The 26155-nt window shown below is 36.0% G+C and overlaps 1 protein-coding gene across 6 annotated transcripts in view; it reads right to left on the bottom strand.

Annotated features, from left to right (window-relative positions):
- Positions 1–26155, bottom strand: part of ASXL2 (ASXL transcriptional regulator 2) — a 113509-nt gene that overhangs the window by 27957 nt on the left and 59397 nt on the right. For 3 of the 6 annotated variants that reach the window (XM_005213080.5, XM_059891812.1, XM_059891810.1), the window contains 5 exons: positions 16062–16170; positions 12296–12446; positions 5318–5433; positions 1824–1953; positions 594–740 (listed from right to left, as the gene is read on the bottom strand). In XM_005213080.5, the coding sequence (XP_005213137.1) occupies positions 594–740; positions 1824–1953; positions 5318–5433; positions 12296–12446; positions 16062–16170 (653 nt within the window). The other 3 variants (XM_010810275.4, XM_005213081.5, XM_059891811.1) reach the window with 3 other exon arrangements.

Here is a 26155-nt window from a genome sequence, read left to right as displayed (position 1 = left end):
CTAAGGCATCAAACTGCTTCTTATTAACTTTTAAAGAAGGTTCTTCTTTTCAACCCAATGCTTCATCTTCTCTAAGACATGGTATTTCCAATTCTTAAACCCTTCTGGAGTTCTACAGGCTCAGCTGGCTTGCTTCCTACTGGCACCTGCTCCTCAGCTCTGTGAAAAACTCTATCCAGTTTTTATCTTTCAAAATTTGGTGATATTGCCTGTCCATCTGTTATCTTCTTGTTTTCTTTACTCTTAAGGGTTTAATATGGTTTTTCCATATTCTTGCTTTAGTGGGACTTGGAGCAGAAAAGGTGGTTCAGTTTGCCATGTTCAATTATAAGCCCTTCTATGTATACAAAGATAAAATATAAATAATGCTGGATAAAGAAACCCCTTGTCAGAAAGAAAAATTAACCACAAAAACGCTGATAACAGATCTTATTCTGAAATGAAGTTTGATACGCAGGAAAGGAAGAACATGAAAATAGTCAAGTGCTCAAAGGTGAACAGGAAGCAGCAATTAAGCCTCGCAGGTAACAAATTTCAAACACAGAGTTGACAATTTAATGTCTGAGAACTGAGTCCTTAGTAAAGCAACTTACTTGTGTGGAGCCTGTCAGACCTCTGGAATGACTTCTTCCCCAGGCCCAGCAAATGATTTTCCACTTTAACCGAAGAAGAAGAAAAGCTAGAGTTTGAGTTCTGAGGGCTGCTTGACTGTCCATCAGATTGCTTTCCTTCCCATATCGCTAGGGGAAAAAAATATATAACCCTGAAGTTATAGATAGAAACTAATCAATCAAAAGAACAATTAAATTATACAATGCTAACCAAAAGGTTATCAAGGAAATCAAACCAGTCAATCCTAAAGGAAATCAATCCTAAATATTTATTAGATGCACTTATGCTTAAGCTAAAGCTCCAATACTTTGGCCACCTGATGCGAAGAAATGAGTCATTAGAAGACACCCTGATGCTGGGAAAGATTGAAGGCAGGAGGAGAAGGGGATAAAAGACGATGAGATGGCTGGATGGCATCACTGACTTGAGCAAGCTCCAGGAGATGGTGAAGGAGATGGCATGCTGCAGTCAGTCCATGGAGCTGCAAACAGTCGGATGTGACTGAGCAACTGAACAACAACAAACCAAAAGGAGTTATGTTTGAGGCAATGTGACCCTGCAGATGTGCTCTGAGTCTGAGAATTAGGAGTCAAAAGTGAATAAAATCCCTTTTTTCCTCCCAGCACATTTGCTTCTAGTGGTAAATTTCCTTTCTAACAAAAATGCAAAGTTCTACAAGACATGGTTTAAATCTGGCAAACCCATAAATAAGCTGGCATTGAATTGAACTGTGTAATAAAAAAGCCTATAGCTCAACCAGTTTAAATTGAAAAGAAAATAAGCAACAGTAACAAAAAATCCAAAGGCCCGTGGATATGTCCAATGGAAACTCAAAGGTATTATGTACTCTTAGGAAGGATTTATATTTTTAAAGGAGAGAACTTGTAGAGTTCAGCTTGAGCAACTTGGAAACATCAGCTTTATAAGGTTACTAATCGGAGGCTTCCAAATATTATTGTTAGACATTTGGGGAATGAGTCACTGATCTTATTCTAACGTGCAAATCCCAATGATGTACTTTAAAATAACTGTATGATTACACTGCATAAATTTCTCCATTTACCCTAAAAGGATTTATACTGAGCATCTGGCAGTATAAGGATTATGTAAATAAATACAATAATTGAAAAATAAATAACAGACTATATGGGTTTTATATACAAAAATACTGGAAAAGAAACTTTCGCTGAAAAGACACTTGGTCTGCCTACCAGGTTTGGCAGGTACAGGGTCACTGGATGCTTTGACAGTCTTCAGAGAGAGGTGCTGGTTGGAGGAGATGGACATGCTTGGCCTGCATTGCTGCTGCTGCTGTTTCTTCTGTTGTTGCTGTTTTAGTGCCTAGAAAGAGAAAACTGACTGTGAGAAACAAATCAGTTTTTAGTAATAACAAATCATAAATGTCTTCTTTTAAGTGGTAAGGACCATGCTGACTATACAATTTCTGTGAAATCTATCCAAGTAAACAAAAATCTCAATTAAACTAATTAAATACAGGCCTAAATGAGCCTTAAAATTTGGATTTTTTTCCTTCACCAATATTCTCCTGTACATAAATCTGAGAAACTGTCATTAACATTTTTTTAGAACTTAAAAATCACCAATAAGCCAGGGATTTCTCAAACTTGTAGTAACAGAGAATTAGATACGATCATTCTGAAACAGAATTCTAAGCCCTGAACCAAGAACAGTTCTCATTTGTATCAACTTTATCTAGAAATATAAATATTTGCCTTATGTATGCTTCAGAGGTGCTGCAGTTGAACAAAAAGTAGTAAATAACTACTTGAATTTGATCTTGTGTAAGAGCAGTAAGATTTGGCCCAATGATCAAATGAATCTCAGCGATTTATACCAATGTGGTAAACTGAAGGGAGGGAAGATTAGAAAACACTGGTTCTATTAATAAGAAGTGTGGTTCCTTCTGGTTACTTCAGAATATTTTAATTTCTATAATGTTCTTATAGAATATACTAAACTAGAACGAACAGAAAAATAAAGAGCTCCCGAGGTTTTAATCATGAAGATACATAAAGGCAACTGTTTAATTCAAGAGCTTAAAAAAAAAAAAAAAAGACAAACTAAAACTACATTTCAGGAAAAGGCTGAACATCTATGACCTCACTAAAATGTCAGTTGAAGCTTTAACTTTCAAGACCATCATGTAGAAAAGTGTGGAATAACCAACTGCCTACTTGTTTCAGATTCTTTCTTCACAATACGGTTTTCTCCTACTTCACATTCACATGTAGTTCTGGCTATGCCATATAGGCACAGTGGCAACACTTGATTTCCTTGATCTAAGCTGTCAGTGAAGAAAAGAATACTCAGAGTCTCTCATATCTGGCTTACCTTTCACTTATAACATTTATAATAGGTGAGGCAGAAACATAATGTCAGTTTTGTCTGATCATTGATGACAGCTTATTTCTCATTCTTTGCAATCAGAATACAAAATGTTTGTAGGCTTCCTGTGTGGCAGCCACTAGTATTTCTTTCTTTCTATTCGCAGTATGTAGGTCATTCTAGGTTAATGCAAAATTTAATAGAGCTACTTGATCTTATCTGTTTCTGCTATGATCACATAAATTCAGATATAAAATAAAAACGAAACAACTTACAGCTTCTCTGTTTTAAGAACTGCATTCAGTTTCCCCCTCCCTCAGTAGGATACAAACCCTGTGCCTAATTTTAAAATTTAAAAAACAAACAATAAAAACAAATTTCACTGTGGTAAAGGATAACTTATACTGAAATGTTTTCTCACCTAATAATATGAAAAACATACACAGGAGGCAAAAATTTTACTTTACATATCAACAATCTAATTTACCTAATTTCCCATATTGATATTCTTTAAAGAAAATACAGTATCTGACTCCTGAGATTACAAGAAAATAATACAGAGTAGTTTTTATGTCATGAATAAGGTAACAAGTTATAGTCATCAACTTATTGTTCCTTACTGAGTTTCTTCTACACTTACATTATATGTGTGTGTTGGTGCATATATACATATTCATGTTTCCATGAATTATTGTTCTGGGTATGTATGTCAGATATGTGTATGTTTTTAATGAGTGCTGTAACACATCTTGATTTTAACTATTAAACATTATAGTGTGGTGATGTTTATATGTGCAGAATAATTTCATTACAAAGTAAACTTTTAATCCTATATAACTGTCTAATGTATGGATATGCCACTCTTAATGAAGCAACTCATGTATGTATCTCTACTTAAACATTTTTCCTATTATAAACTTTAATCCAAACATTTTTCTGTGTGTGAATGTATGAATACATGCATTTTTCTAAGATAAGTTTCCAAATATTTAACTGCTTAGTCATAGGGTATGTGCACTTAAAATTTTAATAAATATTATAAAATTTTTCTCCAAAACAGCTATGATAATTTATATTCTACCAGCAAACTACAAGGAGTCATTCTCCCATGTACTTGACAGTGCTTTATGTTATAATTAAGCTCTATTATATATACCAATCTAAGGGTAGAAGTGGAGAAGGCAATGGCACCCCACTCCAGGACTCTTGCCTGGAAAATCCCATGGACGGAGGAGCCTGGTGGGGTGCAGTCCATGGGGTCGCTAAGAGTCAGACACGACTGAGCGACTTCACTCTCACTTTTCACTTTCCTGCATTGGAGAAGGAAATGGCAACCCACTCCAGTACTCTTGCCTGGAGAATCCCAGGGACGGGGGAGCCTGGTGGGTTGACGTCTGTGGGGTCACACAGAGTCGGACACGACTGAAGTGACTTAGCAACAGCAACAAAAGGATAGAAGTGGTCTGTGTTCTTAATCATTAGTCAAATTTATACATATTGATAAGCTGCATTTCAAAAAAATGAAAAGCTAGTTCCTTGAAAAGCCCAGTAAAATAGTCAGCAAGTAACACTGAGAAAAGATACATTATAAACAAAGTACACTGAGGAACAAAACACACACATACAAAAATACTATGTACAACTTTATACCAATATTTGACAAAAAAAAAATCAAGTGAACTAGACCATTTTTTAAGAAAAATAAATTTCCAAAAAGAATCAGAAATCAAGAGTAGTACTAAATGAAATTGAAACACCCTAGCAGTAAAAGGTAAGATCTGCAAGACTAATTTTTATTATTTTTTCCAAAAATCTAGAAAAATATAGAGAGCTACAGAACTTAATAGATGCTAAGAACAATCCTGATTCCAAAGCTGTACAAGAAAATAACAAAATCTAAGCTAAACTCATAAAAAAGAAAATTCCACTCATATATTAAAAATGATGTAACAAACATAATAGGGCTTATTTCAGAGAGTTAACTACAGATTAACATTAGAAAATCTAGCCCTGGAATTCTGCATACTGGCTGACTTAAAAAGTTACCTGATGACTTAATAAATGCTGAAAAAATTCAACCTGAAAAAATTCAATACCTACTTGTAACACACACATACACACACACACACCCCTCATAGCAAATTGGAAACCAATGAGGAACTTTTGAAGTGTGATATAAAGAGTATCTACGACAAAGCTATAACGCAGAGATGCATAAATTATTAAAAACAAACTGGGAAACTGTATAAAATTTTTCCTTAAAAGGACTTAATGTCCTTTCAAGAAACTCATTGATTGCCAGAAGCATGCATTTTTAATATACGAGAGTATACTTCTGTACACAGAATAGCATGATTACCTGCTTTAGTGCCTTCTTGCTGTGCTTCTGTGATGAAGAAATGACTTTACCTGCTGGAATGGTAGGAGATGGGCAGCCCGAATGAGGAGAAGATGGCTGTGACAGCCTAGATGATACTAGGGGGAGAAAAATGACAATTCCAAGTTTTGTTATCAGAGGCGATATCAAGCACCATTCCTTTCCCAATCATATAGTGCTACCTGTATTAAGAACTGTGACCAAACACTTTTGAGAAGGATCTTCTTTTTGGAGTTCTACTGCAAACAGCCTCCCCTTTCAGTTTATTTCCTCAGAAAGCTCTAGTGAAGGATGACAGGATGGGGAAGGGATGAATGTTAGTATTCATCACTTCTCATTCTTTAATTTTTTCAATAGAATTGACTGAAGAAGCAGGAAGCAGAATATAAACCATGAGTCATCAACTAAGGTAAAGTTTAGAAAAGATTCTAGAACCCACTGGAACCTACTGTTACCTCTAGTAACAACATGGTATTGTGGAAGAGCCCTGGGTTGATAGAACGGGTTCCAGTTTCCCTTATCTTTAAAATGAAGGCAATAAGGTCATTCCACCTCAAACACTACTGTTCTCTAATTCTTATATTCCTTCAACTCTGATACCCATGTGAAAGGGTGCTTTAGGACTTCTGATGAAATCAGTGTAGGGATACATGGGATGGAACCACTCTCTACTTCATCACTAGCTGTTTTATCAGACTCGGCCAAACCTCAGTATTGCGTGAAGAGTTTTCCCCAGAAAGGGTCTATACTTCTTATAATAAACACAATTAAGATCTTCATGTTCTCTAAAGTTCGACAGTGTATAATTTATGATACAAGATAATAAAGAAATTGCTGACCCAGACTCAAAAATAAAAATGAAGACAACAGTAGACAATATTAAGAAGACTCATCATACTTAACTTCAGCTTTGTATCCCAGCCCTAACTGGGGGTTTATATATGGGAAAGAAAGTGTGGTGTTAAAAAAAAAAAAGTTAATTGTAACATATAAAACAAAAAATGGAGTTGGATAATTCTTGAGATGGTTAAGCAACAAAAAGAAACTAAATTCTTAGTGCTGTTATTTTAAAAAATTGGTCAGCATCTGAGTGCACTAACAGTTTCACTGAGATACAATTCCTATACCATACAATTCACCTGAAGTGTAAAATTTAATGGCTTGTAAAATATTTGCAAAGTTGTGCAACCATCATCAGAATCACTGTACTGGTTAGCTGTCATTCTTCTTTCCCCCTAACTGACTTCCCTCTTTAGTGATGGGCTTTTTTTTTAAAATTAGTGTTTTAAAGATTCATCTATGTTTCAGCATGTATCAATACTTTATTTTTTTTATCACCAAATAACATTCTATTGTATGCATATACCACATTTTGTTATTCATGAGCCGACAGACATTTGGGCTGTTTTCACTTTTTGGCCATTATGAACACTCATTAGCAGGATTTTGTGTTGGACATATGTTTTCAACCCTCCTGGGTTCATATCTAAAAGTGAAATTGCTGGGTTTTTCAGTAACTCTATGTTTAAACTTTTTAAGGAAGTCCTAAACTGACTTCTGAAATGGCTGCACCATTTTTACAGTTCCGTCAGAAATGTGTGAGTATTCCAATTTTTCCACACTCTTGTCAACACTTGCTATTGTCTGTCTTCTTGATTTGACCAATGTTTTTAATGGACATTATGAAAATAAAGCTAAAAAACTATTAAGACTTAACTATATTTACTTTCTTTTTAATAGTTTGCGGAAATCTGAGAATATACATGTCCTCAACTGCCCCAATATCTAAAAATTAACAAAAATCAAACCAACCAAAATGACCCCATTAAAGAATGCAATAATTCTAACTGTGGCCTGGAAAACACACAATAAAGCTATCTGTGATTACCAGGGCAAACCTTTGGAATGTTTCCCTTTAAGGCAAAAGCCCTTTCTAGCAAATGAATCCATAAACATATCTTGAAGCCAACTAAAATAAATCAAGAAAATCTCCCAGAGTTGACTTAATGCCAAATACCGGTCTCACAACTTTAATGAAACTTTCAAATATTAAAGGTTCAGAACTACAAAGAGCAAGCACGATTTAAACACGTTGATAAACTCATCTCTTTTAATCCTTCTAGTGCCTACATTATCTCTAAGACACATTAACTTTATTAGAGTAACCAAGAATTAAACATCATCTATGCGCCTAATGCTGTGCTAGGTTCATTTGAACAGAATTTCACTGAACTCTTACAACCATCCTCTAACGCGAAACTCCGACTCATTGGAAAAGATTGTAATGCTGGGAAAGACTGAGGGCAAGAAAAGAGGATGAGATGGTTGGATGGCATCACCAACTAAATGGACATGAATCTAAGCAAACTGGGAGACAGTGAACTCTGGCATGCTGCATTTCATGGGGCTGCAAACAGTTGGACACGACTTGGCGACTTGAACAATAAGGTAGGTACAACTTCTCTTTCTATTCCCACCCAATCTCCTCCAATTCTACCCTCTGAGATAACTAAATAATATAGTTGGATTGGTATCCTTGTTGACATTTTTCTATGCAAATAAAAATATGAAAAAATTTCAAGGATGTGTATTTATATATAAATATTAAATGTAAACACCTGCATATTGTGATGGTATTATCTAAATTTTCCTTATCTAGAAATTTAATTAGCCTGCAAAAGGACTCAGGTAGTAAGGAGCACAACCAACATTTGAACTTTGCACAGTTTCAGAAGACTGAGTACTTGCAGTGCATTAAGTGGTGTCCACTAAAAGTGTCCATGTCCTAACCCCCAGAAATGTTATACTATTTGGAAAAGGAGACTTGGCAGATATAATTGATTTTGAGACAAGGAAATAATCTTGGATGAGCCCAGTGGGTCTTAAAATCAAATGATGAGTCACCTTAAACACAAGACAAACACAGAGGAGAAGTCCATGTCTTCACAGAGGCAGAGACTGAAGGATCATCGTCCTTTCAATAGCTACATAAAATTCCATTGTGCAGATGTATCATAATTTCTTCAACTGGACTCTGATGAGTAGTTTAGTAATTTCTAGTCTTTTGCTCTTATTATTACACTGTTTTAAACACTGGTTTCTAAGGTATTGTACCAAGAATGATACCATTATTATCTACAAAATGCAAATTACTGAATCCCAACCCAACTCTACTGAACAAGAAACTGTGAAGGTAGGGCCCAGGAATCTGTCTTAATGAGCTCTCCCAGTGATTCTGATGCATGTTCAACTATAATACACCGAGAAACCAGCTTTCCAAAGTGATTTAGAACTTGAGGCTCATCAAAACCAGTTTTACTTATATAGTTTACTGAAGTAGTTTCAGCTCATTGGATCCATCTGTACCATCCACTAGGTATAAGCTCAGAAGGCACCACTTTTCACTATAGCATTGGGAATTTTCCATTTCAACAAATGATTATCATATGGAACAAGGTCCAAAGGGTAATGGACTATTCATATTAAATGCACTTGAATTAAAAGAATTAGTAAATAATCTCTTAGTATTTTATTTTTTCTCCTGAAGATATTCAGTGAGACCCTCTGAAGTATTAGAGGGACTATCAGAAATAATGGAGCAGTAATACCAAAATTGAAACTGAGCTTTATACAGTTAAAGGATTAATCGTTGAAAGACTGATAACAATTTAAGTTCCCCAAATCGTCTTCATGGTCAAAAGGAGCAATACTTCTCTTAAGGGAGAGTTTTAATTTTCACAAATTAATAACAAAAATAATTTTATTATTAAAAATATATAAAGACAATAATAATAAATAATTTTATCAGAAGATAAAAACAATAATACATGTAGATATTTCATGCTGCAATATCATATTTCAGGGAAAAGGCAGACTTCACTTAGATACGATCCTACCCAAAAAGCAACAGAAAAAGTTGATTTTAATCATTTTTCTAGTGTTATTCCATCTTACCTTGACTTGGAATTCCATAAAGCTCTTCTCTGAACATTGTTTCCTGTCTGGAAATTAGGAACCAAAACTACAAACTTCTAAGTTCTTCCACCTTACACAGAAATCAATAAACTAGTTTTAACATTTGACTGAATTTCAAGGTTCTACTCTCTGTTCCTATCTGGCTGAAAGGTATACCTATTTCAAGAGAGTCTCTATCGATTTCCAACTAGAAGTATCAGTTTTGCTGTCAGAGCTCTTTATTTTTGTACATAAAAGGAAGTGGGTTTCGATACTATCTCAGTGTTCTTCCTGTCTTACAATGCATTTGAAATAAAGTGATGTCAGATTGAGAGTAAAAGCTCTAAATAAGAAAACGGAATAGACACATTTGTTTCACCTTTATTAATAACTGCAATTGACTTAGAATTGTTCTGCAGCATGCTACTACTATCACTGCTATCTATAAGTTTTCCACTTTAATTTGCACTTGACTACAAAAATACTCATATGTATACAACAGAAAATTAAAACTACACTTCTATGCCTATGCCATATGCATGACTCAAGAATGAGAGAAGTACATCCTATGAGAGACTAAATCATTCTTCATTATTGCTAGCTTAGCATTTATCCATTTCTTAAGATATCAGAGCTGCCAGAGTCGATGTGAATTCCATATGACATCACATACACTTCTCATCTCCACCTTTCAAACACCACATGACGTTCATCCTAGTCTCAGTTTAACAGGCTACAATCAGAAAAGATCTTAAGATCTCAACATAAACTGAGGCTAAGTAGTTAATACTGTGACAATTTCAAGAAGAATGCATCAGAGGCAGTTAGAAAATAATTTATGTTGACTACAATTTTGAATTTGCTATAACCTTGATGTTAATATTTTCTATTATTATGCCAAGTGTGGGGCACGGTTGTAATATTTTAATCTAGCCATTAAGCTACTGAGAGGAGGAGAAGGGGACAGAGGATGAGATGGTTGGATGGCATCACCAACTCAATGGGTCTGAGTAAACTCCAGGAGTTGGTGATGGACAGGGAAGCCTGGAGTGCTTCAGTCCACGGGGTCACAAAGAGTTGGACATGACTGAGCGACTGAACTGAAGCTACTGAGAATGGGGTTCAACTGTTATTTCTTAAATCCTCCTGTAATCACAACACATTTACCTCATAGATAGCCTTTCACAACCATGTAACAATCACTACCTAAAACAGCTATTCCAGCCTATGAGCTACCAAAAAGCAAAGACCTACACAACCGTGACTTTGTTCCCAGTTTACTGACCATCTTTAATGCTGATTTCCCTGTTTCCAGCCACATCCAGAAATTATGAATCTGTTTCTCTTGCTTGATGACCTGGTTTGGTTTCTAATCCTAGATCAACAATTCCCAAACTTAAAAAGAAAAATGTAAACTGGGGGGAAGCAGAGGAGAGAAAGAGGCCTAAATACTTTTGGCTCCATCTTCCAAAAAAAGAACAGAAAAAAAAAAGGCAGGGGGGGTCCTTTAGTATAATCTGAGAAACATTAAGACACTGGACACACCTCTCTTCACTACTGACTGGGATTACTTTTAAAAAATACGTATCAAGAACACTGAGTATTTCCCTGGTGGTCCAGTGGTTGAGAATCTGCCTTGCAATGCAGGGGACGTGGGTTCAGTGCCTGATCAGGGAACTAAGCCTGTGCACTCTGGAACCCATGCGCCACAAATGGAGTTTATACACTGCAGCAGAGATCTTGTGTACCACAACTAGGAAAGACCCTACACAGCCAAACAAATAAATCTTTTTTTTTTTTTTTTTTTAAGAATGTTGGTCACAGGTCCCAATCTTGCCTTGCCTTTATTCCATTTGTTCATAACACTTAGGGTCTGGGCTGTTCTCTAAGTGGTTGTGATCTTAAAGCTAAGACCCCCTGGTTTCAAAATTTGTCCAAATAACATGTGTAGCAGCTGCTATGAGAGAACTCAGATAACACAACCAGTTATCTAAATTTTCTCCAAGAGTAATCCACACATTAACACAGAAATGGTAATAAACCTGATGACTTTTCTGATACAGTTCAAAAATCAATAGCTCTACTAGCACTCAACATTGAGTCAATTATTCTAATAAGTGTAACTCTAAATTCTAGATTCAAAGACAACTCACCTACAACTGAAACCTGAGAGGATATCCAAGCTAGGGAAATTCTTGGATGTCTATTTTGCTCTGGCATATCACTACATCAGTCCTTATAAAGTAACCAGCATGAGCTGGCTTAAAATCTGTCCTGCCATATATGGCTCAATTTACCAATACTGGGGTAAAAATGATTTTGCCTCTTCAAAAAGACTGTTGAAAAAGAAGCTACAGATAATTAGCAAGACTAGGTAATAAAATGTATCTCTAAGTGGAAAATTCATCCCAGGGAAGCTGCAGCAACAAAGATGTTATTCTCTAAAAAAACAGTTTGGGGTAAACTATAAAGCAGAAACCAAGCAGGAGATGAGGGCAAAGACTAGCAGACTAAATTTAGTCTTTGCTAGTAGAAATGAAAAGCATTCTTTTCCTAGTAAGGAGTGAGCTGTTAAAGCAATTAAGTCCTCAAATTTTAGAAGAGAGTATTAAAGAGGTAAATAACATAATAGCATCCTAAGAAGGGTTACAGGTAGCCAAGAGCTGAAAATAAACCCAGGTAAAAACCTAGAGTTGTCCAATGTGATGGCGACTAGCCACATGTGGCTATTTAAATTCAGGTTAACATAAAGTGAAAATTCAGTTCCTCTGTCACACTAGCTATATTTCAAGTGCTCAAAAGACGCATGGTGCTAGTGACTACTTTGTTGAGTTGTACAATATAGATGTAGAACACTTCCATCACTGCAGGGAATTCCATGGGACAGTACTGATCTAACTAGTAAAGGAAAGGGAATAACCGAGCCGGGGTCTAGAAGAAGAACTATTAACCAGGGCGTTTATCCTACGGCATTCAGTCCTGTATTGAGGGGTCAGGTGGATTTACCTTTCCTTTTCCACCTGCTCTTTTTTCCCTCCTTGTTGCTGCCACCATCACTGCTGCTGCTGCTGTTCTCAGAACTCTGGGAATCTGACTGACCATCACTGCTTTCTTCTGAACCTTCTGAAAGCTCTTTCACCCCATCCGGCACATCTTTCTGAAAATGTAGGCATCCAATTAGGATTAATCATTACCATTTCAGCAAACAGGAATTAAATTTCTGATATGCATTATTGTGACTTGCAATTGTGCTGATTATTTTTTAGGATTGTAAGATTCAGTAGCAGAACCAGCAATTTCTGATTCCTGTCACCTCTCTTCTTTGTGTAGAATTAGCTACTGTTTGCTTCTATACTCAAAGATAAAAATTATACATGACAATCTTATGCACGTACAACACAGAGCCTTAGACAAAAACTTGCTATATATAAGTCCAGGTAAATGATGAAATGAAATCTATAAAAGGTACACAATAACAATTTTTAAAAATGTAAGCATACCCATCATTCATATAATGTATATATATTTGTGTGTATATAAGTGCCATTATGTATTACAAATTCAATTAAGAGTCTGGACAGCAAGAAAGAGATGGCAATTATTTGAATCTATCTGGTTCCAAAAATTCGCTAGTGTAAGTAGCAAGAGTCAAATATAAAAGGAATCATTTAAAAAAAAAAAAATCGTTGAATCTTTGGTTTCTGCACTGCATAGTGAGAATGCTAATCACAAACGATTCCTGTGTCAGCCACAGTATGATAGATATAACAGGGAAGCTGTAAAATTAAGAATCTAGGGTTTGAATTTTGGCCTTATCTTCTCCTAATGATGCAGCTCTGGGCAAAGTCTTAAACGCTCATGCCTCAGCTTCCCTGTAAGATGAGGTAATAGTACCTACCTTAAAAGATCATTCTGAAATTAAATGAGTTAATAAATGTAAAATGCTTAGTATAGTGCCTAGCATATGATAAGGTTCAATAAATATTAGCTGGCTGCTATGTATTTATATAGTATATAAAATATAAATACATTAGTGAATGTTAAGTTATAAAACTAGGAATGATTCTTTTTTCCTCTGAATATATTTTCTGTTTTCCCACATAATTTATTTTTATTATCAGATCAAAAATAATTTTGACACATGACCATTCTACCTACAACTGGCACTCACAACATTATAATCAAGGCAGTAATCTCTGGGGGCTTCCCTTTTGGTTCAGTGGTTAAGACTCTGAGCTTGCACCAGAGGGGGCATGGATTTGATTACTGATGGGGGAACTAAGATCCCACATGCCGCAGGGTGTGGTCAACAACAAAAAAAAGAAGACAGCAACCTCTGATCTGGTAAGGAATTGTTTTTTCTCACTTATGTTTATACTCCAGTGCCATTTCACATGTTATACATTTTCTAAAAATACATATCCCTTATTTTTCTATTCTTTCTTTCAAAATGCAGGAAACTTTTACAGATTAGTTGCCAAAGAGACCTCTTGATCCATAAGTTCAACAAATACTTTAGTACAAATATAACTATGTTCCTAAACTTGTGATCCCTCCAGGATCAACTCACACCCCACATCTTAGAATCACTGCATCCGTTCATTTACTCCCAAGAGTTCACATTTTATTTCTCTAATGTTCCTTGCCTCCATCTTTTAGCAGTCTCATGAAAAATGTTAGTCGCTCAGTCGTGTCTGACTCTTTGCGACCCCATGGACTATAACCTGCCAGGCTTCTCTATCCATGGAATTCTTCAGGCAAGAATACTAGAGTGGGTAGCCATTCCCTTCTCCAGGGGATCTTTCTGACCCAAGGATCAAACCCTGGTCTCCCACATTGCAGGCAGATTCTTTACCTCTGAGCCACCAGAGAAGCCCCAATCACTCTCATAGTACAGCCCAGTTACCACTTCTAAACAATCATAACCATCTTTTTGACAAGTTTCCCTGCTTAATTCTTAAGTGTATCCTAACTGAATTATCTTCCTAAACATGGATTTGATCATGCTATTCTCCTGAAAGCCTCTGCCACTTCCTCAACACATGACTACTCTCCCTCCTCCTCTCTCCAACTCCTCAGTCAGGTTTTCAAAAGCCTCCAAAGTGTGTTCTTCACCTAACATTTACCCCACCCCGACTCCTTACCACACCAGCCCACACACAGATTATGGTCTAACCACTCCAATTTACTCCCAAGTCCATTCTGAATCCTTTTATCTGTGCCTCTGCTTAACCTATCCCCTTGTCCTGGAAGGCCCTTCCTCCCATTACCAAAGTTCAACTCAAATTTTACAACTTTAAAATAGCAAAAATAAAAACAAAAACTTCTAAATTCCTTTACTCAAGATGAATCTTTATTTCTCTACACTGTAACAGCACTTTATAGCACAGTACATTCTGTCACTAATTATTTTAGTAACTATGTGAGATTTAAGAGATCAGGAACCTTAATTTATCCTTCTTTATAGCCTCTATGTGTCCAGTACAGAGTAGGCATTTAATAAATATTTTTAACAATATGGGAGGTCTACAACAGCTCAAACCTAAAAGAAACATAGAAAGCTCCATGTGGGCTAGATCCCTGTAACCCCAAGAAGTTGAACAAGGTGTTTTAAAAGAAGGTATTAAAGGTGAGTTAGATCTTTTAAAAATTAGCATGCTACACACAACCACCAAGCACAGTGATGACTACAGCCAAAGCTAAAAAGGTAAGAGGGGAAAAGAGTTGCACACACATGTGGACATGTCACTGATGATAAATTTCCTTTGAGAAATAACGCTCTCCTCAATCCATCTGGATAGAGAGGGCTTAACCACACCTTCATATCAAGGGTGATCATGAACCTAAGGGCAGCCATCAGAAGATTCAATACATTTGGCAAAGGTGATTGTTTAGGTACAGGCACTTGCGCCAAGCCATACCAATTAAGCTACAACATAACTAACTAAAAGGGCTCCTGCTTCAGTTTGTGAGACTCTTTCCCCTCAGGCTTACAGCATGCAGAATGGGGCTTGGGAGTGAAGTCATGTAGATGAGAAGGCCTGCCTTAGAATGAAGCCAAAAGAAAGCGGAGAGACCCATTTCTGATGACAATCATTTGAGCTCCTGAATTCAGGCCGAGTTTCCCTAAAACTTTGAGCTACATGAACTAATAAATTCTCTGTTTTCCTCAAGTTCATTTGAGTTGGCTTTTCTGTTTATAACTGTAAGGACAATAATAAGTCAAGATCCCTTTTTAGTGCAGGAATTAGAAATTAGCAAGCTTGTTATGGTAAAAGAAAATGGAAATTCAGTCAGATGTGAGTTCATATTCTGGCTCTAATACTATCTGGCTAACACTGGGCAAGAAAATCCAATCTTCTGAACTTCGGCTTTCTCCATTATAATAAAGAAATAATAATCACAATTCTGAATTGTAACGGAGAATTAAATGAGAAAGTAGTATAAAGCATTAAAGCTATATGCTCCACGGTAACACTCATTATTATTTAAATGATGTGAGGCCCTTTAAAGTCACTGGAAATAATTTTCAGTTCATCCTTTCAAAATAATATTGTGGCAGAGAATGAAGTGAAGTTACTTCTCCAATCTATCTACACATGGCTACAGATTAATTAAAGAAAAAAGTACTGGACATTGGATTGAAATTTTTACTTCTTCTTGAAAGTAAGCTCTTCAAGAACAGAATTCTGTCTCTACGATTCAAGTATTATTTATATACAGTCACTTCCTGTTTTCACTTTTAAAATGACTCCCTAACAAAAATATTTACCTTCAAAGTATATACTCCCATTCTACCTGGAACCTTATAGAAGATGCCTTCTTCACCTCGGGAGTTTGTGTGCAGCATGGCATTCAGACATGCAAGAGGGGAAGTTCCACTGTCAAAAAAACAAAACAAAATGAACACAATGATTAGTTTCTAATTAAGATAAAATTAATGGATCAACACTCATTTGACAAAACACATTTTTAAGTCGCTTCAGTCGTGTCCGACTCTGTGCAACCCCAGAGACGGCAGCCCACCAGGCTCCCCTGTCCCTGGGATTCTCCAGGCAAGAATACTGGAGTGGGTTGCCATTTCCTTCTCCAATAAACTATAAAAAGTCTATAAATCTAGAGAGGTGACCATGGAGAAAATGGATGTAAAATTAATTCCCAGATATCTAAAGAAAAAATAATTTTATAATTTTCTTAATCCCAAGTCAGCATCTAACATTTAAGTCAAGAAAAATTTCTCTCACAGAAGTATCACAAAAGCATTCTGTAAAGATTTTATTTTACCTACAATTTTATTTGTTAACACACTTCAATAAAGCTGAAAAAAAAATTTTTTAATATACTTCGCTTAGCACAAGCCTGTTCAGAAGTAAACAGGGAGGAAAAAGAAAACACAAAGAGAAATAAACAATATTAATCTCCTTCCATACTGCTGTACCAGAATGAACGTTAGTCATGGAAAGAACATATTTCCATGGCCTTTTTTAAACCAAGATATAATTGACATAAAATATTACATTAGTGTCAAATGTGTAACATAATGATTCCATATTTATCTATATTATAATGGTTTCTTATATTTAGACCTATCATAAGATCACTTAAAAAGACATAAAACAGGCTTTGGAATATTCATCTTCTATGTAGAAACTTGATTAAAAGTTTACTAATATGTTGTTGTCTATTCACTAAGTTGTGTGGGACTCTTTTAAAAGCAACCCATGGACTGCAGACTGCCAGGCTCCTCTGTTCACGAGAATTTCCAGGCAAGAATACTGGAATGAGTTGCCATTTCCTTCTCCAGGGATTCTTCCCAACCCAGGGCTCAAACTCACGTCTCCTGCATTACAGGCAGATTCTTTACCACCGAGCCACCAGGGAAGTTAATATACATTTATCATATTTTCTGGAGTTTTAGCTATATAATAAATTATCTGTAGAAAAGTTATATATAACATTTTCCTTTCTAATTGCAATCAATTCATTTTCCTAAATGGAAATGTGTGGCATCCTACAGGATAGAGCAAACTTTTGACATAAGAGAGAAAACTCCAACACCACAAAAGAAAACCTTAATAACTAAATAAAAAATAAATATTTCTGTATAGCAAAGTAATATCATCAACAAAATTACACAAAACATACAAAGCTAGAATAAGTAACTGCAAAACAAATGGCAGACAAAATAATGAATAATCCTAAGAGAGCTTCTTTTAGGAAAACACAAACAACCAATTAGAAAAAAATGGATTAAGGATATGAACGTGCAGTAAAAACGGCCAAGAGAATACATGAAAAGCTGCCCAAACCTAACAGTGGTTAAACAAAAACAAATGAAACTGAGACACCACTGGTCAGACTTGGAGAAATCAAATATAGTCAAGTCTCTGTTGGCAGTACTGTACTAGCGTCCGTTTCCTGGCTTTGATATCATACTACAGCTATATTTAAGAGGCTACTACTGGAGGAAGCAGGGTGAGGTACACACGGGACTATTCTTATAATTTCCCATAAGCTTATTATTTCATTTTAAAAAGTGAACTGATAAAACCCATTGCTGGTAAGATTACAGGAAAATGAGCACTCTTAAAGACTGCTGGTGGGACTGAAAACTGCCACCCCCTATTCCCCACCTCAATTCCGTTCTAGGAAAGTAACATGGAAGTATCCACTAAAATTAAAACCATTAGGGGCTACTGATTCAACAACCCCACTTCAATCAATCCCCCCAAAATAAGACCACAAAGACCTACAAACATACATGCAAGGATTAACTTCAGCATTGTTAAAAGTGTCAAAGCACTGAAAATGACTTCAAAGTCAATAAAAGAATGGCTGACCATATGTTAGTAAGGTAACCAACAGGATATGAATCAATAACAGCTACGTTAACAGCAAAAACAGTGCTAAATTCCAGGAAGCATTCTGGTTAGACCTCACAACAATCCTTTGAGGTAAGCAAAATTATTACACCATTTTTACAAATGAACAAACGAATATACTGAGGTGTTAATAAGTAAGCTGGTTCAAGATCACATAGTGCTTTGTAAGTGGTGAAGACAAAATTTCAGTAAGAAGAAAGAAGCAGAAGAGGAAAGAAACTGCTTAAAAAGAACATATAACTAAGTAAAAAGAAAACATGCTATAATCTGTAGCTCAATAACCTATCTAGTAAAAGGTTTGCCCTAATTTTTGGTATTCAATTTCAGTATTAAGTACCCACTCTGTTTAGTACTGTTTACTAAGTATTCAATAAACTAGGGTCTGTGGCTCCAAGGAGGAAAGCTTTCTTGTTCAAAGTTTATCAGGACTGTTAGACAAGGGAACAAACGGCCACGGCACACTGCAACCAGTGCTGCCAATACAGATGCAAGTGCACGATCCCTGACCCCAAAAACTTAAGGCCAATTGCTTCAGACATAAAAATCTGGATTTTTGAAAGGCAACATGATATGTCATATACTATGTAACATCACCAGAGAGATCGGGGGCAGCAATCCTATAACCAAATACAGTAAAATACATGAATATTCACAGGAAGCAGGAAAAACAGTTGAAGAGAATTGTTGACAAAGGGAAGTTTGGTACCAAAAGACTGAAAAACCTTTTTCAAGCATTTTGGATTTTGGCATTATGGAATGGAGATTGGAGGCTTGTACACAGAGCACTTTAGGTCTGAGAGAAAGTAACATATAGTCTCATCTAGAGCTTAGTACCTAGAACCTAAAACAAAACAAACAAAAAAACACCAAAAAACAAACAAAAAACCCCAAGCCAACCAAACCAAAACAAAAAAATCTCTTACGGTAAAACCCATAAAATGAAAGTAAATGGCACACACATCTGGTGAAAAGATGTAACAGATACAGACACCATCATATTTTCCTCACAAATCTGGTGTAATTTTCCTTTGAAGGAAATATGAAAGTTTCAAAAACCCACAAGATATACAGAACACTAACACTGTTTAAAACAAAAATTTAGATCTGATTTCAGGAAAATATAAAAAACCAGAGAACCCTTGAAAAATTCATTTTTATGAATAATGAAGCAATGGCAGAGAAGTAAAATAGGCTACACTGCCCACGATGGCAGGAATATATCTTCAAGGGAAGTAACTCCAGAATGACGTAACTAAATAAAAATAACTGAGTAACTTGAAGGAACAGACAGCCCCTGCATGAGTGATAAAACCCTGGTACAGAGGAAATTAATACTGATGTCAAGTCAAGTAAGTATAATACGGGTTTGAAGCAGCTGAAGCAAGAATACCTCAAAAGATTACATAACTATCATGAGATAATTTAGTTTCTAATTTTTTTGGTCCATGTTTAAGAGATTGGGGTTGGAGTAGGGGTTGGGGGTTGGAGGGTGGGGAGCATTTCTCAAGGAAAGGAGTAAGTGTAGTGCTATAATTTTATGCTGATACACTTCATGAAGGAAATATACCAAGATGCTTCATACACAAGGCCTAAGAACAGAAGTAACTTCAGTCATACTGCCAATAGCCTTATTTGATTCTCTCTGCAGTACAGGGGGTTAACAGTAGCCAGCAGGGCTGAAAGACCTGAGGCCTATAATTAACACTGCTCAGAGGAAACAAACATAGCAACTCATGAAAAGAGACCACTGTGTGGCCTAAGGAGCCAGATTTATATATTCAGACCAATCTTAGAGTTCAGATCTGAGTATATCATGGGCAAGTCAGTAAATATCCTTAATCTGCTCATCTGTGAAATAGAAGAAACACTATCTGCTTCATAATCTGTACAGAATCTTAATTACATATAGCAAGTATATGCAACAGAGAAGTGACTGAGTAACTGTGGTATTTACCTTCACTTATTTCCCACCCCAGTGTCATAATATTCCAGTGTTCCCTACCTATCTTAAGTGACAATAACTTCACTCACCCTCATCAATTCTCCATTCTGAAGCCAGTGACCTTTTAAAAATATGTATGATTGTGCCATCTCTGCCCAGCTGAAAATTGATCCATAATATCACAATGTGCTTAAAATAAAGCCCAGAATTATCAAAATAATCTGACCCCTGCAACACCCTCTCTGCTCTGGCCTACTCTAGTTTTCTTTTCATTTTGTAACTTACAATTCTTCTGACTTCTTGGCCTTTGTACTAGTTAATGCTCCTGCTTGCAATGATAACCCTCACCTTTTCTCTTAGTAGCTCCAATTAATTCACTCTTCAGATTTCAGCCTTAAGTACCTTGTTTATGGAAGCCATCTCAATGTATAGAATCAATACTTCTCCTAAATATATTTCATTTATAACTACACATATTGTCATGAAAAAGTTTTAATTTAACATGTGGCTCTACTGTAGATCAGCCAGATTCAATAGCATGTGATTTTCACTGAAGCTCTGGGAAGCAGATTCTCTCTTTTCTTCTATAGTCAAACCCCAAAGCATACAGGCTCCACCTGCAACTATGATGGATGAACCTGGTGAAAATGGAGCAAAAAGGAAGGAAGTAGAGCCAAAATTCTGATCAAACTGCCAGAGCACCTGGATCAAGTTTTGCCAGGTATTTTCACTTTTATCACATGATTAATTTCCTTTAATGTTTAAGCCAGTTTACATTGCATTTCCTGTTATTTACAAATGAAAATATCGTAACTGACAAAGCATCTAGATCAAAAGCATTCATACTGACAGAGATATGAAAAGGATAAAGAAGAAAAATATAGGAGAATATTCAAAGGTGACAACTCCCTCCTATCAATGAGAAAACATTATGTGTATGAATCAACAGTGTATATTGAACGATGGAAGGAGAGGCAACATGCTACTCAACATGCACAGCCTAACTGACCCAAGATACTCCAAAATATTTATCTTAATTTTTTTCCAAATCTTGAACTTCAAGGATTAAGAATCAAGCTGAAATCTAGGCATGAAAAACAAAAGTGGGCAGAGTACATTACTGTTTTTAGGTAATCATTCACTCCCTCTATCAGGCCACCTTACAGTAAATAAAATGTATTTATTCCCTTGCCCCTCTTGGGCTTGGCCATAAGACTTGATCAATACAATGGTAACATAAATGTCAGAACCAGAGGCTAGCAGCTGCTTGCACAGTTTGACTTCCTCCTGATTGCCATGAGAGCAGGCCACTGATTTCAGAACCCACAGCAGAGAGCCAAGCCTAGGCAATAACTAATCTCCAGCTCTTCTAAAGACATGAAGAAGAAAAGGAACTATCTGTTGTTATAAACCACTGAAACCAAGACAGTTATGCAGCAAAAACTGACTGATAAGCCCAGTATAATGCAGGGAACATCTGCCTTCTTACCAATACTCAATGCCAGACAGTAAAAAAAAAAAAAAAAAAATATATATATATATATCTAGCTAGCTAGCTAGCTAGCTAGCTAGCTAAGATATCACTCAAACAAAGAAGTAATAAAAAAATATTAAGTCCATGAGAACTCAGGGAAAAGATCATCCATTAACTTAAATCTAGCCAAGAAAGAAACTCAGGAGTGGAGAAACATTTAGAGGGGGAAAAAAAAGTTGGAATTATGGTGATAAAAGAGAAATGTAAATACTTTCTATTTTTTTTAGCACGTGATAATGCACATTCAGAATTTTTCTATTCTTTTTCCTCAACTTCAGAGATCATTTAGAAATTAATACCCTAAATGAAGTATATTACTAATCTTCATGGAAAAAATTAGTACAGCAATTATCTTAGTTTCTTCAGTTAAATGTGGTAATCAACCAGTGGTAATTCCTGGTTACTGAATTTCAGGTATTTTCCAGTGTTTATTTTTTCATTACTGATTGACCTGGTTTTGGCTATTATGAACCATTTTTACAAAAATTTTATAGTAAATACTCTAAAATAAATGAATAAATTTTAAAACAATGTAACTTCTAAAAGAGAATAAGGCTCTTTTTCAAAATCACTTCCTTTGTTAACAGCATGCTAGTTAAAAGGAAAACTAGAACAGCAGGTAAAGGGGCATAGAGACTATACACAGATTAAAGTGAGAGACGTCCAAAGAGAAAAGACACATTGACTAGCAAGGTATTTGTTCACTGAGTACTAGAAGAGACACACTCAAAAACAGTCATTGATGCTCACAAATGCAAAGAGTGGGGATGTCTATGCGTAGCATTTAAAGATCAAGAGACAAGCCCAAGGTGAAGAAGCTGGGTGGGAGGATCCAGTGGTTTCAGAATGAGTGTGTTTAGTTCATTATCATCAAAACATTTAATCATTTCAATTATAGGATAGTTATATTTAGGGAGAAAATTAGCGATTCCCTTGAATATTAATATAAAAGCAATGACATTTTGATAACAACTTGAAAAGTTTGTTAAGTCAAAATACATTTTCAATTTTCAAATGTCTATTTTGATAAATGACTCATTATATCACCAACCTGTTTAGGCACCCATGCAAAAGACTTCTCCTACCTGTTTGTGTAGGGAGGGATTAAACTGCTACCTACTACTCAAGCAACAAAATAAAGAAATACAGTAGAAAATAACCCAGAGAATAAACGAACAATCTATGGAGTTCATGCATGAACTCATAAGTGCTAAGTCGCTTCAGTCATGTCCAACTCTTTGCAACCCTATGGACTGTAGCCCACCAGGCTCCTCTGTCCATGGGATTCTCCAGGCAAGAATACTGGAGTGGGTTGCCATTTCCTTCTCCAGGGAATCTTCCTGACCTAGGATAGAACCCGCGTCTCCTACGTCTCCTGCATTGGCAGGGGGGTTCTTCACTACCAGCACCACCTGGGAAGCTCCAGTGAGTTCATACTAGTGTAAATAAAAGAACAAATCAATGAATGGGGGAGAATTCATTGCCATATAATTCTAACAAAAAAGAAATGATAGAATTAGAAAACCACCATGTGTGGCCACGACACTGCAGACAAGTATTATCAGTGGACATTCTGGTGGATATACTCTTAAAGGACCCCTAATTATCACCACTTCTACTCACCTCCTGTGTAACTCCCTCCCCATGATGTAGGCAGGACCTGTGACTTGCTTCTAACCAGCAGAATACAGCAGAGGGGGCAGAGCAGTAACTACATTACGAAAGACTGCAGTATTCTTGCAAGGTGACTCTCCCCTTGCTGGCTTTGGGGAAGCATATTAGGTTGGGGGGGCCCAGGTGGCAAAGAACTCAGGGCAGCCTTAGCCAGCAGCCAGGTGGAAACTGAGGCACTCCATTTTGATAAATATAAAGGATCTGAATCCTGCTAGCAACCACACAGCTTAGAAGTGGTTCCTTCTCCAATCCTTCTCTTATTCTCAAATAAGAACCAAGCCCTGGTCAACACCTTGGCTAGTCTTGCAGAGAACCCAATGAAGCCATGCCCAGACTGCTGACACATACAAACTGAGATAATAAATGTGTGTTGTTTTAAGCTCCTAAATCTATGAATACGCTTAAGCAGCAATAGATAAATAACAATGAGATGCTAAAACTAGTGAGCAAAGACATAATGAGAAGCAAGGTATTTACACAGTCTCAAAGTATCTCCCCTCTGCACAAAAGATACTAATTACAAAGGGGAAAAAATTACACCTTTTTAATGGAAAACCACAGCAGACATCACATAAACTGAGGGACTGGAGTAATCAATCCAATATCCCAATAATGGGATAAGCTGAAATCACATACTTTTGGATATGATGTAGTGAAAATGACATATTTCTCTGACATTCTTGTCAAAAATGTACAACCTGAATCTAATCATGAATAAACATCAGACATACCTAAATTGCAGGACAGTCTACAAAACAGCTGTTCTGAACTCTAAAAAATGTAAAGGTCATAAAAGACAAAGACTAAAAGAATGTTCTTACATTAAAGGAGACTATAAAGATACATAAAAGCTAAAAGGAAATGCAATGTGTGATCGTGGATTGGGACATAAGCAGAAGAATTGTCAAATTTAAATAAAGTCTGTTGCTTAGAAAGTATTATATTAATATCTTGATTTTGACAATTACACTGTGGTTACATAAGAATATATTGCCTTTAGAAAGTATACTCTTGAAGTGTTTAAATGTAAATGGGGCAGCACGTCTACAATTTACTCTTACGCATTTCAGAAACATCAACTAGACAGATAAAGTATATAAAATGCTTACATTCGTGCAACCTAGGTAAAGTAACAAAAATTTTTATATACTGCTTTTTTAATTTTATTGTTTTTGCAACTTTTCTTAAGTCTGAAATTCAAATAAAAAGCTAAAAAATATGCATCATATATAGAAATCTATAAAAACAATATGCACCAATGAAAAAGTATGAAGTGCTGATAAATGCTACAATATGGTGACGGTTGTTGTTTAGTCACCAAGTCATGTCCGACTCTTTGCGACACCATGAACTGCAGCACACCAGGCTTCCCTGTCCCTCATCGCTCAGAGTTTGCCCAAGTTCATGTCCACTGCACCAGTGATGCCATTCAACCATCTCATCATATAATTTATGGTCTTTTGAGGTTAATCCACATGCTACAATATGGATTAACAGCAAAAGACCATAAATTATATGATTCTATTTGAAATGAAATGAAATGAAATGTCTAGAAATGGCTAACCAACAGAGACAGAAAGGAAATTAGAGGATGGCAGTGGAAACTGGTACTAACTGTATACAAGTATGAAAAATCTTATTGGGGACTACAGTGATAGTTGCACAACTCAGAGTCAAAATAGGTGAAATTTATGGCATGCATAATATACCTCAATAAAAGTTTTTTAGAAAAAGATGATGTGGAAAAGAAACTAACTTGATTTCTCATTCACTGAACATCTACCAAATAGTTACCATGTAACTGCACAGCAGTAAGTGCTGGTGATATAAAAAATAAAGTGGAAGTTTCCTAAGTACACATTCTTACCTTTTAATGTAAAAATAAATGAACTGGGACTGAGTGAAGCCAAATGATATGATCTCCTTATTTCCCAATGTGCACTCATACACACACACACTATAGTTATCATTTAATTTATGATTAATTAAGATTTCCCTCCCACCAGGGAGATGAGGAAAGTTGGTACACATTTCCCATGTCCAGTAATGTAAAAAATTTAGCCACAATTGCAATTTTGCTATCAACTTAAGAACTGAACAGAATCAGAAACTTAGGTTTAGATTTTACTAAAGATCTCTTCTAAAAATTAACTGATAATTTTTCCCATAACTAATCATGCCAAATTTCTCCACTGAAAGTCTGGACATTTTCACTATTGCTTTCTTTCATTTTCCGTTTCTTTCTGGAGCTTGAAGATACAAATAAAACTGTAAGTGAAGTCTGCAAAAGTATTCATAAATATATAAGGCCCATCAACTCTCAGTAAAAATCTTTAGCTTTTTTAATCTTGTCTGTAACTCTCCTAATTCTGAAGACCCTTATAGCACTCTTACCACTTGTTATACTGATTCTGTATCATCACACTGTAGGCAGAAATTTTTTTTAATTCACTCATATTTTTCTACAACCTTCTATCACTGCCTATATTTTAAATTTGACAGGGAAAAATTACCGTCTATAAAAGTTTAAAGAAGTAACCTCTGCTCATCCCCTCTCTACCTCAGCCATTTGTCTTCTTTCCTACAGTGGTTGTTTCTCCCACATTATATAAAAATGTACCCCACTCAAATTACAACAAAATCCTACAACTTTATTGTGGCAAAATATGACCCAGATGGTAAAGAATTTGCCTGCAATTCGGGAGATCTGGGTTCGATCCCTGGGTTGGGAAGATCCTCTGGAGAAGGGAATGGCAAGCCAATCCATTATCTTGTCTGGAGAATCACCATGGACAGAAGAGCCTGGCAGGCTATAGTCCTTGGGATCTCAAAGA

This window comes from Bos taurus, chromosome 11 (assembly GCF_002263795.3).
Source record: "Bos taurus isolate L1 Dominette 01449 registration number 42190680 breed Hereford chromosome 11, ARS-UCD2.0, whole genome shotgun sequence".
Classification (NCBI taxonomy): Eukaryota; Metazoa; Chordata; class Mammalia; order Artiodactyla; family Bovidae; genus Bos; species Bos taurus.
The sequence above is the reverse complement of the archived record's forward strand: the minus strand, read 5'-3'. Positions and strand labels throughout refer to the sequence as shown.